Source organism: Engraulis encrasicolus, chromosome 22 (assembly GCF_034702125.1).
Source record: "Engraulis encrasicolus isolate BLACKSEA-1 chromosome 22, IST_EnEncr_1.0, whole genome shotgun sequence".
NCBI classification, from domain to species: Eukaryota; Metazoa; Chordata; class Actinopteri; order Clupeiformes; family Engraulidae; genus Engraulis; species Engraulis encrasicolus.
In genome coordinates this window covers 14,658,240-14,672,215 of record NC_085878.1, presented here as the reverse complement: position 1 = coordinate 14,672,215, position 13,976 = coordinate 14,658,240, and the positions used below count along the sequence as shown (strand labels likewise).

General features: G+C 50.2%; 1 protein-coding gene across 1 annotated transcript in view; it reads left to right on the top strand.

The window, feature by feature from the left end:
* The window catches only part of galns (galactosamine (N-acetyl)-6-sulfatase), a 28,527-nt gene that overhangs the window by 5,545 nt on the left and 9,006 nt on the right, over positions 1–13,976 (top strand). The window contains exons 8-12 of the mRNA XM_063188712.1: positions 908–1,044; positions 1,253–1,356; positions 7,348–7,484; positions 9,101–9,203; positions 13,400–13,521. Of these exons, the coding sequence (XP_063044782.1) occupies positions 908–1,044; positions 1,253–1,356; positions 7,348–7,484; positions 9,101–9,203; positions 13,400–13,521 (603 nt within the window). The remainder of the gene's footprint in view (positions 1–907; positions 1,045–1,252; positions 1,357–7,347; positions 7,485–9,100; positions 9,204–13,399; positions 13,522–13,976) is intronic.

Genomic DNA, 13,976 nt, shown 5'->3' with positions numbered 1-13,976 from the left:
CACTTAGCATTCCTCACAGGAGCCTCTGGGTAGCTCGGGCCCGGCTAAGCAGACACTGGCTCTGAATGCCAAATTAGCTCTGTGTTGACAGTGAAATAGATCTGCTCAGAGAGAGACAGAGAGAGAGAGAGAGAGGTATTAGCCAGGTGCCAGAGAGTGGTCGGTCGGTTGGTGAAGAGAAAAGCAGCCTCTGTGCTGTCCTCCTCTCCTCTCTTTCTTTCTGTTCATCTCTCTCCCATTCTGGTTCCTCTTTCTGTCTGCCTCTGTATTTTATACGTTCTTGTTTTTTTTTGTCTTTTGCAATTTGTTCTTCCTTTTTTGAAAGGAAAACAATTGTTACCTCAGATGTGTCATACGCGTATGACAGTCTGGTAGATCTGATAGACTGTACAGATAAAAAAGGGAGGAAATCTTGATGCCGTTCCACTGTACATGTAGCATATGACCAAGAATCCGGTTTGGAGTCTTGATGATCATCTCTGTTGACACCCCACTTACCTCTCTCTGCGACTCATTGCCTATTTTTCTCACTAGCCTATCAGAAGATGTCAAACAAACAATTAAAGATCGATTAAAGATCCATTAAAATTCAATACATTTTATACCTTTCGTGCCAATGCCGGTTGACTCCCAAGTGCTTAGCCTGTGTTCATATCGCATTGTTACTTTTACCGCGTGTGACACTGATGACTCGGCTGACATTTACGCCACGGTTCACTTCACTTTTTTACTTGGTTGAAATCCCAAACCAGCTTTTCGGTTTCCAAACGCTCTAATTTTGACATGAACACGGCAGTCGGTTTTAGATCAGGGGCAGGAATTGGCACTGGCACGGTTCACTGTCGTCCTGAAAACGCTGTTAGGGGAACACCAGTGCCATTGTATCATGTCTCCCTGTGCTCCACAGCTATGGGGATGCAGTGATGGAGCTGGACTACGCTGTGGGCCAGATCCTGGATTGGCTCAATCTCCTGGGCATCGCCAAGAACACCTTCGTCTTCTTCACCTCCGACAACGGAGCGGCCCTCATGTCCGGAGTTATGGGTACGACGCTGACCGTGTCATCTTTAATAAGCCAAGACTTTTATCTGGTGTCTTTTCCTGAACCCTCCATTGTTTCTGATGCTGTAACTTGGTGCTATCTTTGCTCTCTATCTTTGCTACCTCTGTCTCTGCTCTTTCTCTCATCTCCAATTCTCCTTTCCATCATACCCCCCCCTTATCTCACCCTTTCTCTCTCTCTCCCTTCTAGGTGGCAGTAACGGCCCATTCTTGTGTGGCAAGGAGACCACCTTCGAGGGGGGCATGAGGGAACCTGCCATCGCCTGGTGGCCTGGTCGGATCCCTGAGGGCACGGTAGGTAAAGACCTGGCATCCAACTTCTCCTATCCTTCCTTTCCCTCTACCTCTTCATCCACACCCGCCACCTAGCCAGCCAGCCATGGCAAGGCATCCAGGCATGTCTTCCTCTCGGTGGGTGTCTGTTTCAGTGCTCCCCCTGAGCCTCAAAGTGGCCGTCTGGGCTCCCCGCGGCGAGGGAGAGCGTGTGGCGTGCAGCTTGGCACGGGGAAGACAGATGAGGAGGGCCTCGCACTGAGGCTGAGATTACAGTCACTTAATTCCAGTAATCCCCCACCACACACACACACACACACACACACACACACACACACACACACACACACACACACACACACACACACACACACACACACACACACACACACACACACACACACACACACACTCACTTTCACTGTTACACATGCCCAAGTGCGCGCGCCTACACACACACACACACACACACACACACACACACACACACACACACTGAAACTCTCTTCCTTACACACACACACACACACACACACACACACACACACACACACACACACACACACACACACACACACACACACACACATTCTCTCCACAGTTGAATTGCTTTGTGGGCACATATCAGTGCCAATTGCCCCATCAGGTACTAAAAGACGGTGGCGTCTTCTGGGCGGATGTGGGGTTGGCACTGGCAAGCCCAGATTCACTGCCAAGGTGGTGCAACAGGAGGGGGTCGATAACCTGTGGGCACACATCGGCGTTTAGTGTGTGTGTGTGTGTGTGTGTGTGTGTGTGTGTGTGTGTGTGTGTGTGTGTGTGTGTGTGTGTGTGTGTGTGTGTGTGTGTGTGTGTGTGTGTGTGCGTGTGCGTGCGTGCGTGCGTGCGTGCGTGCGTGCGTGCGTGCGTGCGTGCGTGCGTGCGTGCGTGCGTGCGTGCGTGCGTGCGTGCGTGCGTGCGTGCGTGCGTGCGTGCGTGCGTGCGTGCGTGCGTGCGTGCGTGCGTGCGTGCGTGCGTGCGTGCGTGCGTGCGTGCGTGCGTGCGTGCGTGCGTGCGTGCGTGCGTGCGTGCGTGCGTGCGTGCGTGCGTGCGTGCGTGCGTGCGTGCGTGCGTGCGTGCGTGCGTGCGTGCGTGCGTGCGTGCGTGTGTGTGTGTTTCATGCCTGGGTACATCTGCATGTGTGTATCTGTCTTTGGTGTATTGTAGGGCTTTTATGGGGATTGTCAGTGGCATGGCATGACATGACTGCTGGCTTCCAGTGATCTGTCCTGGATCATGCTGCTACTTCAAAAGTGATACTCGTCTGGCATCAGCGAGGTCCCTTATTCCCCTTCTCTCTCTCTCTCTCCCGTTGTCATGGTTCTGTATTTCATCCTGCATTCCTGCACTCTTTCATTCCGACTCATTCTCTAATTTCTGACTTCTGTCTACCTGTCTGCCTCTCTCTGTCTCTGTCTGCCTCTCTCTGTCTCTGTCTGTGTCTGTGTCTCTGTCTGTGTCTCTGTCTGTGTCTCTCTCTCTCTCTCTCTCTCTCTCTCTCTCCTTTGTCATACCAACCTCTTGCATTCAGTAGATGACTTTTAATTGTATCAAGGGGCAGCCGTGACATCCATGCGGGACGGGGCCGATGTGGAATAGTGTAGAAGTTGGGTGCACAGAGCCCGCCATGGGGTGGAAGGAAGGGAGAGCAGACTGGCAGGCTGGCAGGCAGGCAGGCAGAGGCTCCCATCAGTGGGTGTGTGCCGCCTGCCTGCCTGCATGGTGTGGTGCTGTGTGGTGTGATGCAGTGTAGCGCGGTTGTGGTGCGGTGCGGTGCGGCACGGCACAGCGCTTAAGCCCGGCCCCCGGCTCCTATCTGAGGGGTGTGCAGGGCCCTGATAGCGGCGCTGGAGTGGCGAGGGAGAGGGGGCGGCGGGGCAGATCGGGATGGGGGAGGTGGGGGGGGGGGGGTGGGGGGGGAGGGGGGGGGGGGTGGGGGGGGCGAGATGGGGGAAGCGTCTTAAACGGCTAATCTGTTTGTGTGTTTGCTGAGGTTGGATTGAGCTGTAATGAGGGCTCTGTATCTGGATATGCCAGGCGTTTGGGATAAAGGACGGGAGGAGGGATGGGGGGGCATTTTAAAAAAAAGAGAAGACTGGGAGTAAGAACGAGAGAGTGAGAGAGAATGAGGGAGAGGAGCGAGTGAGAAAGAGACTTAGGGAGAGAGAAGCAGTGAGAGACAGAGGGAGCGAGAGGCAAGCCAGAGAGAGGGGATGTTTTAAGGGGGTAGCGGAGGAGAGTTGGCAGTGCCCGCTAAGATGCATATATGTATGTATTCCCATGCCAGCTGTATGGCCCCTCGCCACCTGCTGGCTGAGAAGTGGTGGAATGGGCACAGGATGAATGAATTCAACAGGGAGGTGTGTGTGTGTGTGTGTGTGTGTGTGTGTGTGTGTGTGTGTGTGTGTGTTGGGGTGGTGGTGGTGGTGTTTTTTTGACTGTTGTGTTAAATGCTTTTGACTTCCATCACTGTTTGCAGCTGTATAGACTTCTCGGCCTCACAGTCTTGTTTTGTCCAAATCACCTCTTTTTTGTTACAGTCTTACCACAATGACTTGAGCGATGTATTGATTATCTCTGTGTGTGTGTGAGAGAGAGAGATAGAGAGAGAGAGAGAGATAGAGATAGATAGATAGATAGATAAAGGAAAAAAGAGTGGTCCTAAGATCTGAGCGGGTCTGTGCGAATCAATGCCACTGTAAATCAGAGCGGCAGCTCTTGTTGTTTTCTGTACACCTTTGTGATGGCGCCCGGACGAGTGTTTAAACTTGAATTCCAGACCAGTCATTGATCCATCCACACCAAGGCGGTTTTCTCTTCTCCTCCTGCTCTAGTGCCACGGCATTGATGCACAGCGGCAGAAGAACATCTGTGCTGTTCCAAAAGAAGAAGAAATGTGTCATTTAACTAAATCGAGACATTGAAAAGGGGCACAACGTGAGAATTTCTCTGTTGGAGAGAGAAGAGGTAAAAAGGTGGATGGGCAGTCGGAAGAAGGCATTCAGCATTCCTGTAGTGATGGAAACGAATGGAGGATCTAGACTAGAGGAATGGGGGATGAGAGAGGGGGGGGGGGGATTCCCCCCATCCAATCCCATCCTCCCTGCACTGCCCTGCACCCAGCACACACATGCATGGAGTAAGAAAATAAAAGGCTTCCATCACAATCCCCTTTTGTTGTGTTTTTTTTTATCAGCAGCGAGACACAGAGCCTCCGTGCATTAGACAGGGATAGCAGGTCTGCAGGCTCCGATAACTAGCAGCCAGGATTAAGCCAAAGACAGAGCCAGACAGGGCAGAGGAGGAAAAAAATAGAGATGGAGGTTGAAGGAGAGAGAGAAAGAGAGCAAAGTGGAGGATAAAGAAGAGGGAAAAAGAGAAGAGAATGGACGTGCAATAAACTGGAACTTAATGACAGATGCAGACGTAGTCTCTTTAGAATGACTCAACTTAAAAAAAAAAAAACACATTTCCATTAGAGGGACAAAATTGCACGTTTATGTTTACTTTGGCGACAGACCACGTAAGTCGCAGACGACTCGAGTTCGCCACTTAGAGCTTCTTTTCGGTCCTCGTGGCTAATTGTACCCTATGATTTCACCATCGCGACATTCTCTGTTCTCCAGCCCTGCGCCTGATGATGTGTTTGTGAGCACGCCACACGCTTGCTCACCATCCCAGTTGAACTCAGAATGAGCAGATAATAGGAGGGGTGGGGGGTGGAGGAGGGGCGGGGGGATGCAGGAGAGGACAACCAAACTCTCTCTGACTGGTACCACTAGCGGCTGCTGAAATTGGGTGTGTGTGTGTGTGTGTTGTGAATGTGTTGTGAGTGTATTTGTATGTGTGTGGTGGTGGGAGGTTTGTGTGTGTGTGTGTGTGTGTGTGTGTGTGTGTGTGTGTGTGTGGTGGAGGTTGGTGGGGCGGTGGGGTGGGGGTAGGGGTGTGCTGGGTTGCGTGAGGCAGCTGCTCTGGGCTGATAGTGCTATCTGATGGTGGGGGCTGCCGTCTCCCCCTCAAAGCCACGCTCAGGAAGAGAATGGAACGGAAGATCAAGGATGACAGCGGGTATGTGGGGGCTGGGGTGTGTGTGTGTGTGTGTGTGTGTGTGTGTGTGTTGGGGGGGGGGGGGTTGTTGGTGATGGTGATGGTGGTGGAGGAGGAGGGGGGGGAGGTGTTGAGGAGGGAGCAGGAGGAGGAAATGGTATTTTATCTGAAAATAGTTCAAAGTTTATAAATAAAATAAAGCGTTTTTTTGCAAAGGGGACTGGGAAAGGGAGATAAAACTGCTGCTCCCAGCTGCACTGTCCCATCTCCCTCCCTCCTCTCCTCCATCCCTATTTTCCCCCCTCTTCGAATTTTTCCATCTCTCTCTCTCTCTCTCTCTCTCTCTCTCTCTCTCTCTCTCTCTCTCTCTCTCTGACTCACACACTTTCACTCTCTCTATCTGTCTCTCATTCATTGCCTCATCTGTTGTTCTCCCCTCTGCCTCTCTCTCTCTCTCTCTCTCTCTCTCTCTCTCTCTCTCTCTCTCTCTCTCTCTCGCTCTCCTTCAGCTCCTAATTTACAGAGACGTTTGTGTGTGCTGGAGTGTGAGCCTGTGCTGGTAGATTAGAGGTCTGGCTGAGAGCGCGCAGCACTGTGTGGAGGATGTCTATAGACTCAGAGCATCTTTTGGCCAGCTGAACGACCACATGCCTTTCTCCTCATCCCCCTCTTCTCTCCTCTCCTCTCCTCCCTCCTCATCCCCCTCTCCTTTCCTCTCCTCTCTCTCCTCTCCTCTCTCCTCATCCCCCTCTCCTCTCCTCTCTCCTCATCCCCCTCTCCTCTCCTCTCCTCTCCTCTCCTCTCCTCATCCCCCTCTCCTCTCCTCTCCTCTCCTCTCCTCTCCTCTCCTCTCCTCTCCTCTCCTCTCCTCTCCTCTCCTCTCCTCATCCACCTCTCATTTCCTCTCTCCTCTCCTCTCCTCTCATCCCCCTCTCCTCTCTAATTCTCCTCTCCCCATCCTCTCATCCTGCCCCCCTCTCCTCTCCTCTCCTCTCCTCATCCCCCTCTCCTCCTGGCCTGGAGTGCTGACTCCGTCGTCTCCATCCCTCCTTTAGGACCCTGGCCACCTATTGTCCTGTCACATCCCCTTTCATGCATGGACCTGGATCCCTTTACTTAGCACTCTGGCTTATGCGCTGTGTGCGTGTGTGTGTGCGTGCGTGTGTGAGGGAGAGATTTTGAATTAGGGGGATGAAGAAGCAAAGAAAGAGAGAGAGAGGGAGAGAGAGTGATGGATGGATACAGAGGAGGAAAGTGTGTGTGTGTGTGTGTGCGTGTGTGCATGCGTGCGTACGCGTGTGTGTGTGCCCGCCAGAGCTTAAGCGCTGGATGAGTCAGTGTGTTCTAAGCAGGCGCCTCTCTCCTCACCCCCATCCTCTTCCCTAATCTCTCTCCCTTCAAAGATTTGCCTTTCCCCCCTTCTTCTTCTTCTTCTTCTTCTTCTTCTTCTCCTCGCATTTCTTTCCTCTCGGGGCGCCTAATGTCGGCCTACTCTGCATTGTGAGCGTTTCGTGCCGCAGATCTGCCGTGCCGATAGTGTCCTTTTCAGCGGGTGAAGTGCCAACTTTTCCAACTGGAAATCAATTAGGCAGCTTTTCAAGTCGCCTCAAAGGGGGAGCGGGGTGTCGTCTCTCTCTAGCGCTCCCTTACTCTGTCTCTCTTGTTCTCTCATCCTCTTTTTTTACTCCCTTTTTCTCTTCATCTCATTTGCATTTATTTCACTCTCTTTCTCAATCGCTCATTTTTCTTTCACTCCCTTGCATTGTTTTTATCTTCTCTCTCTCTCTCTCTCTCTCTCTCTCTCTCTCTCTGTCCCTGTCCCTTTCTGTCTCTTTTTCTGTCTCTTTCTCTGTCTCTCTCTCTCTCTCTCTCTGTCTCTCTCTCTCTCTCTCTCTCTCTCTCTCTCTCTCTCTCTCTCTCTCTCAGGTGAGTCATCAGCTGGGCAGTGTAATGGATCTCTTCAGTACCAGTGTTGCCCTGGCTGGACTGGCTGTCCCAGATGACCGGGAGCTGGATGGCCTCGACCTGAGGCCCGTCCTCTTCAACAATACAGTCATCGACAGGTGGGCTCGCCTAGATAGGCACACACACACACACACACACACACACACACACACACACACACACACACACACACACACACACACACACACACACACACACACACACCTAAATGATGAATAAACACTTAAGCTGTGCTCAGGAAAAACTATGCCCTAATACCCAAGTTTCAGTAAAGAACTGTCTGTAAAGAAATGTTCTTTTAGTTTTTAGTTTTAACAGTTTCAACAAAATAACACAATTTTGCTTCCCAGAGGACCATTTTATCTTCTATTGTAGTGGGTGGGCTATACACACACACACACACACACACACACACACACACACACACACACACACACACACACACACACACACACACACACACACACACACACACACACTAGGGCTGTAACGATATTGTATCAAACTGAGAAATCGTGATAATATGTAGAGTCACAGTACTGTATCACAGTCCAAGACTGCAGTATCGTGATATGCCCTTTCAAAGTTCTGTTACTCTTTAATCAAGAATTAAAGATGTGATCGTGCTGCCAAGCTTCAAATCATCATCATTATTATTTTTCTACTTTTTTCAACTCTTAGTAGCCTCATGTAACTGTAACTGGTCTAACAAAAATAGTTTTATTCATAAATTAATTTTATAATTTTGGCAAATGAGAAAAAAGCAGATTAATTAACATTTGAAAAATCATGTGGGAAAGATCGTGATGCGAACCAAATCGTGAATTGAGTGTATCGTTACAGCCCTAAAATACACACACACACACACGTGCGCGCGCACACAGGCACACACACACACGCACACACACCAGTATACCAGTATACCAGCACACCAGCACCGCCAGCAGTCCATGACCTTCACATGTAAGCCAGTGAGGAGAGAAAGATATAACTTTAGCCTCCCTCCCTCCTGCCCTCCAGCGTTACCTTCCCTGGTACCAGTTGTACCCAGGCAGCGTGAGTGAAGACCCCCTGAGCAGCAGGCCTCTCCATGGGGCTCTCCATACAGCCAAGCTCCCCTCTCCATGCTGAGATACAGTATGGCTCCAGGGGGGAATGGAGGCGTCACACACTCTCTGTTGGAGAAGAGCACCACACACACACACACACACACACACACACACACACACACACACACACACACACACACACACGCACACACACACACACACACACACACACACACACACACACACACACACACACACATCAAACACATGCGCATGCGCACACGCGCGCGCACACACACACACACACACACACACACACACACACACACACACACACCAGTCCCCTGCTGGTCTTCGGCCGGGGTCTCTTGTGAGGGTGGGTGGTTCACGGTATCTCTTGGAAGGGGGGTGGTGCTTAGGAGTGGGAGCGCTGGGGGAGACATTTTGCCGGACCACCCTGCTCGATGAGGTGTTCCACAGAGCACGTAATGGGATGATCCATGGCAGAGGGGAGCGAGCGGCACTAGGCTGCCTGCCTGCCTGGCTGCCTGGCTGGCAGGGCTGTCCGGCATCGGGCCCCCCGGGTGACTTTATCGGTGGAGTCCAGCACAGCAAGCCACCAAATCCTCTTTCACACTCTCCCGCCTCCCGCTCCCCCCCTACAGGCCCATCTTCTATTACCGTGGCAACGAGATGATGGCGGTGCGGGTGGGGCCCTACAAGGCACACTATTGGACGTGGAGCAACTCCTGGGAGGAGTTGAATAAGGTCAGTTTTTTTTTTTTTGGTCTGTCGTTTTTCAGCAAGCGAGGGATGTAAGGAGGGAGGGAGGGACAGACAGAGGGAGGGAGGGAGAGGGGGATGGGTTGTATCATTTCATCATCTCATTTTTCGCCATGCTGCCTCCGTGATCTATTTAGGGTAATGAGTAGCCCCTGTATCGTGCGTTGCTACTTGTAATCCTGGCCGCGTGATAAAATGTGTAATGTGTAACAATGTGTTGTGCATGCCATGCCATGGCAAGGCAAGGCAAGGCGCAGGTGGGGGAAGTCCATAATGTTGTTGCTTGCTTGTTGTCACCACTGGTGTCGAGTGGGGCGCTCTTGCTTTTAACAAATACCCCAGCAGGTTTCATCAGTCATGGGTAATGTAATGCCCGACAAATTACTCTCTCTCTCTCTCACACGTGCACACACACAGACACACAGACACACACACACACACACACACACACACACACACACACACACACACACACACACACACACACACAAAGCCCCACACATTCCCGTGGAAGAGGCTCGCCTATCTCTCTCCCAGCCCTTCCACCTGTGCCCTCTTAAGAAAACATGCTTTGCTTTCTTTTACCTCCACCTATTCCCTCCCTCCCTGCTCTGTACATCCATACCACCCCAGCCACTGCAATACACAGAAGAAGCTCGCCTCTCTTCCATCCCCTCCACCTGTGTCCAATATACTCTCCTCTTCCTCCCCTCTTCCACTTTTTTTTCTATTTCGCGCCACCTATTCTGTCTCTCTCTTCTGCACCCCCGAAAACCACCCGACCCACCGCCACCCACTACCACCAACACCATAAAGAGAGAGCCAGGGTTTGGTCGAGTACTCCCGGTGCCCTCTTAAGAAAACATGCTCTGCTCTTCCTTTTCTTCCACTCCACCTATTCTCCCTCTCTCCTCTGTAGCTACTCCAAACCCACCTCGCCACCCCCAAGGATCACAACCCACCAAACCAACCTCCCCCCCCCCAAAAAAAGACCCAGGGCCTTGGTCGGTGCTCTCCGAGTTTGTTTTATGCCCCATCGGTCGCTTAAATTGCTCTCTCCTGGAGGGCCCTCGGAATCAATAGGAGGCTCCTTTATCAGCTCATGTGAACTGGAGTGGAACTCAACAAATAATGGCGGCTGATTGCCTGTGAGCCGCCTATCGATTTGGGAGCGAGCGGCGCGCTGCACACGCGCACAGGCAAAAGGCTGGGTGGGTCGCACATTGGACGACTCGTTTGGGAGGTGGGGGGAAGGGGGGGGGGTGACAGAGCGAAAGAGAGAGGGCATGGATGGAAAAGTGGCTTCTGTGTTTAGGCACTGGTTTTCGGTTCTGCATCAGTGTCGGCCTAAAGAGCATGTCAGAACATTTGTTTCACTGCTTCCTGTCGTTCAGGGTTCTGGTGATTAAGTTGTCTGTCGGCAGCAAGTCTGACACTTCATTATGATAAATCGTTTAAAGTTTGTTAAAATACCCTCGTCTGTTACCTCATCAATATGGCGATCATCATACTGTACACCTTACACATACAGTACAAGAGAGGGAAGGTTGCCACGTTTGCTGTATCTCTGTTGTTCATTCATCCTGTTTTTGGAGCAGCTGTAAAGTTAAAAAAAGGCAAAAAGGGGGAACATGACTGGCTTTAAAAAGGTTCTCTGGTCACTGTGGTGCCATTTCTTTTCGGAGCCCTCTCCGGCGTCGCTTCCCTCCACTGGGGTGTGAAATGAGAAATTTCACAGGGGGATAAGTTGCGCCGCATCCCCGCCGCTCATCTCCGGCTCAGCCTTTACCACGCCGCCATTATAATGTGCAAATATTTTATTTCGTTGAATTCTCCCGCCGTCTATCAGAAGCTGGAGGGATTGCTTTTTTTTAGCTAGCTCCCCCTCTCCTCAATTATTACTCTTCAGTCATAAGAGAAGGGGGGAAGTGAATGCTTCTGAATGGATGAAGGTAGATTGGAGCTGGAGCAAAGCTGCCGCCTGAGTTAACTTGCTGGTGGTGGCAAGGGGAGGCCTCTTGCATAGGGTGGATTCCAATATGCTGACTTCCTTCCTCCCTTGCTCACTTGCCTGCTTGTGACCTCATGATGACGTCACCGACGACAGAAAATTAATTCAATTTCTTGCAAAATCATGGTTCTATTGTCATTTCCTCATTTGCAATAAGGATGGTGAATGAAGAACAGTCCCCCCCAAAATTAGGCTAGGCTGACAGCGGGGAAACTTTATTGTTTTCTCCACGTAGGCGGGGCGTCTGTAACATGCGAGGCCACAAGCACAAGTGGAGGACGGAAGTCTGCATATTGGAATGCACACACAGTCTCTGGATAGTCAGCGAGATGCCTTATGTCATCCATCCATTAGGGGTGTGCAAAACAATCATCAGGAGAATGCTTCGCCATACTTGTTTTCACAATTCATGACAATGTCACATTCATGAAGTCACATTCATGACAATGTATTGCGATACTTATTTTCACAATATACGGCAACGATTAATTACAATTTATTATTTCAGAAACATAACATTGAATTTGCCATCGGTTCATTTTGTTCAGTAGAGAGTAGGTAACATTTCTGTTGTGATGGAAGTTGTCTCCCAGATGCTAAAATGCTTAATACAAAATTAACTTATGAATGCTACACAGCAACTGGGAAATAAGCTGTATTTACACATTTGCTGAAGTAAATATCGCAATGCATCGCAATAGTACATGAATCGCAATGCATCGTTATAGAGTTGTGTGTATCGTGTGTATCGTGATGCGCATTGAATCATGAACCCTTTGCCAACATAAATACTGTCCATCCATCCATCCATCCATCCATCCATCCATCCATCCATCCATCCATCCATCCATCCATCCATCCAGAGCAATTGGACCGTAGTTACTATGGAACACCGACAGTGTAAGAATTAATGTAGGTATTTAAGAACACAATTAGGTGTATAGTGTAGTTATGTGTGCACAGATGTACAACACATGCTGTTGCCAAGTAAGTGGGTACACATAAAATGTTAAATTTGACAAAAAATAGTGTGGATGGAACCTTAAATGACCTCCACACACACACACACACACACGCACGCACACACACACACACCTCTCTTTCTCACCCTTGCTCTCACAACACACGCATGAATTCTGGGCAAGTAGCAGAGGGCTGGTGGGATGGGATGTCGGTGTCTGGGCTATTCCAAGAATTGAGACAGTGTGGTGTGTGCAATGTTTTCAAAGGCACCGGGCTGCTACTCTGCTAAATTATTAATAACCCAGCGCTCACCCCTTCTCAATGCAGGCCCCGATGTGCGTGCGTGCGTGCGTGCGTGCGTGCGTGCGTGTGAATCCAGGGGGTATTCAGATGTTTCATGATCAGAGGAGGGGAGAAGAGAGGGCGAACTTCAGAGACCTCTGTGCCAGAGTCCATAGAATATCAGCTTGGTTACTCTTTCAGTTGCTTCTCTCTCTCTCTCTCTCTCTCTCTCTCTCTCTCTCTCTCTCTCTCTCTCTCTCTGTCTCTCTCTCTCTCTCTCTCTCTCTCTCTCTCTCTCTCTCTCTCCCTTTCCCTCCCTCCCTCTCTCTCTCTCTCTCTCTCTCTCATACCATCTCTTTCTTTCTTCCTGACTGTGAGTTGGGGGTGATGGGTTCTGGGGTCCCAGTGGATAGCAAGTTCTGACTCTTCCAGATGATTCAGATATACTGTGTAAAGGAAAGGGGTTCTGCTTTTTATAGCCAAGTCCTGAAGAACACATACAAACAAACTCTCCCACCCGCACATATACCATCATTGGTGGACTAATTGCGTAAAGGGCCCAAAGGCAAAACACCAAAATGGTCCCCCATATAGCCTGCCAAGGTTATAATAGGCCCGGCCCCCATCACAATTGAAACAGGAGGGCCATGGGCCTAGAGTCAAATGCCCTGCTCCCCTCAACCTCCCAACCCACCTATAGTATCGCCCCTGTATACTGTGTAGTGATAAACAAGAACACAAGCAAATGGAATTAAAGTATGGAAATTAAGACTTACAGGTACTGAAGTGAGGTTTGTTAACTTGTGATCGACACACATACGCATGTGGAGTGTTTTTGTTGTTTATATGGTAGTGTTCAATGCATTGAAGTGACAACTGCCAGTAAATACCATATATGTCCTTTCTCTCCCCTGCGCACACACAGGGCATCAATTTCTGCCCTGGACAAGAGGTGGCTGGCATCACCACCCACACCCAAGAGGAGCACACCATGCAGCCTATCATCTTCCACCTGGGGCGGGACCCTGGGGAGAAGTATCCAATCAGGTGAGGGGACGTTTGCCAATTGTTTTGAGGTGTTGGGTGTGTGCGAGTGTGCTGCGGGGTCAAGAACTCCTTGGGAGTTCCATAAAACATCATTGTGCTTTACTGTTTAATGCATTTGGGTCTGCAAGAGGTGATAAGAGAAGTGATTTGTCAATTGTGAATTTCATGCATCAATTGGGGATCTCTCAGTGCAGGGTTACCACGAAAGATGATTGAAGACATTAGATTTGACATTTAAATATCCCATCAAATCTCCCAAATACATTTTCATGTTTTCTTCATTTACGTTAAACTGTGGGACCTGGTTCAACCTGGTTGGTACTCCTGACATAGCTATCTAAAACAATCAGCTGGCATGACTGAAATCATACTCAGCGCTGTCTGTGTGTAGCAGCCGCCTGTCTGACCACAGAGCCCAGTCTTAAACACACACACACACACACCTCCCAGACAGA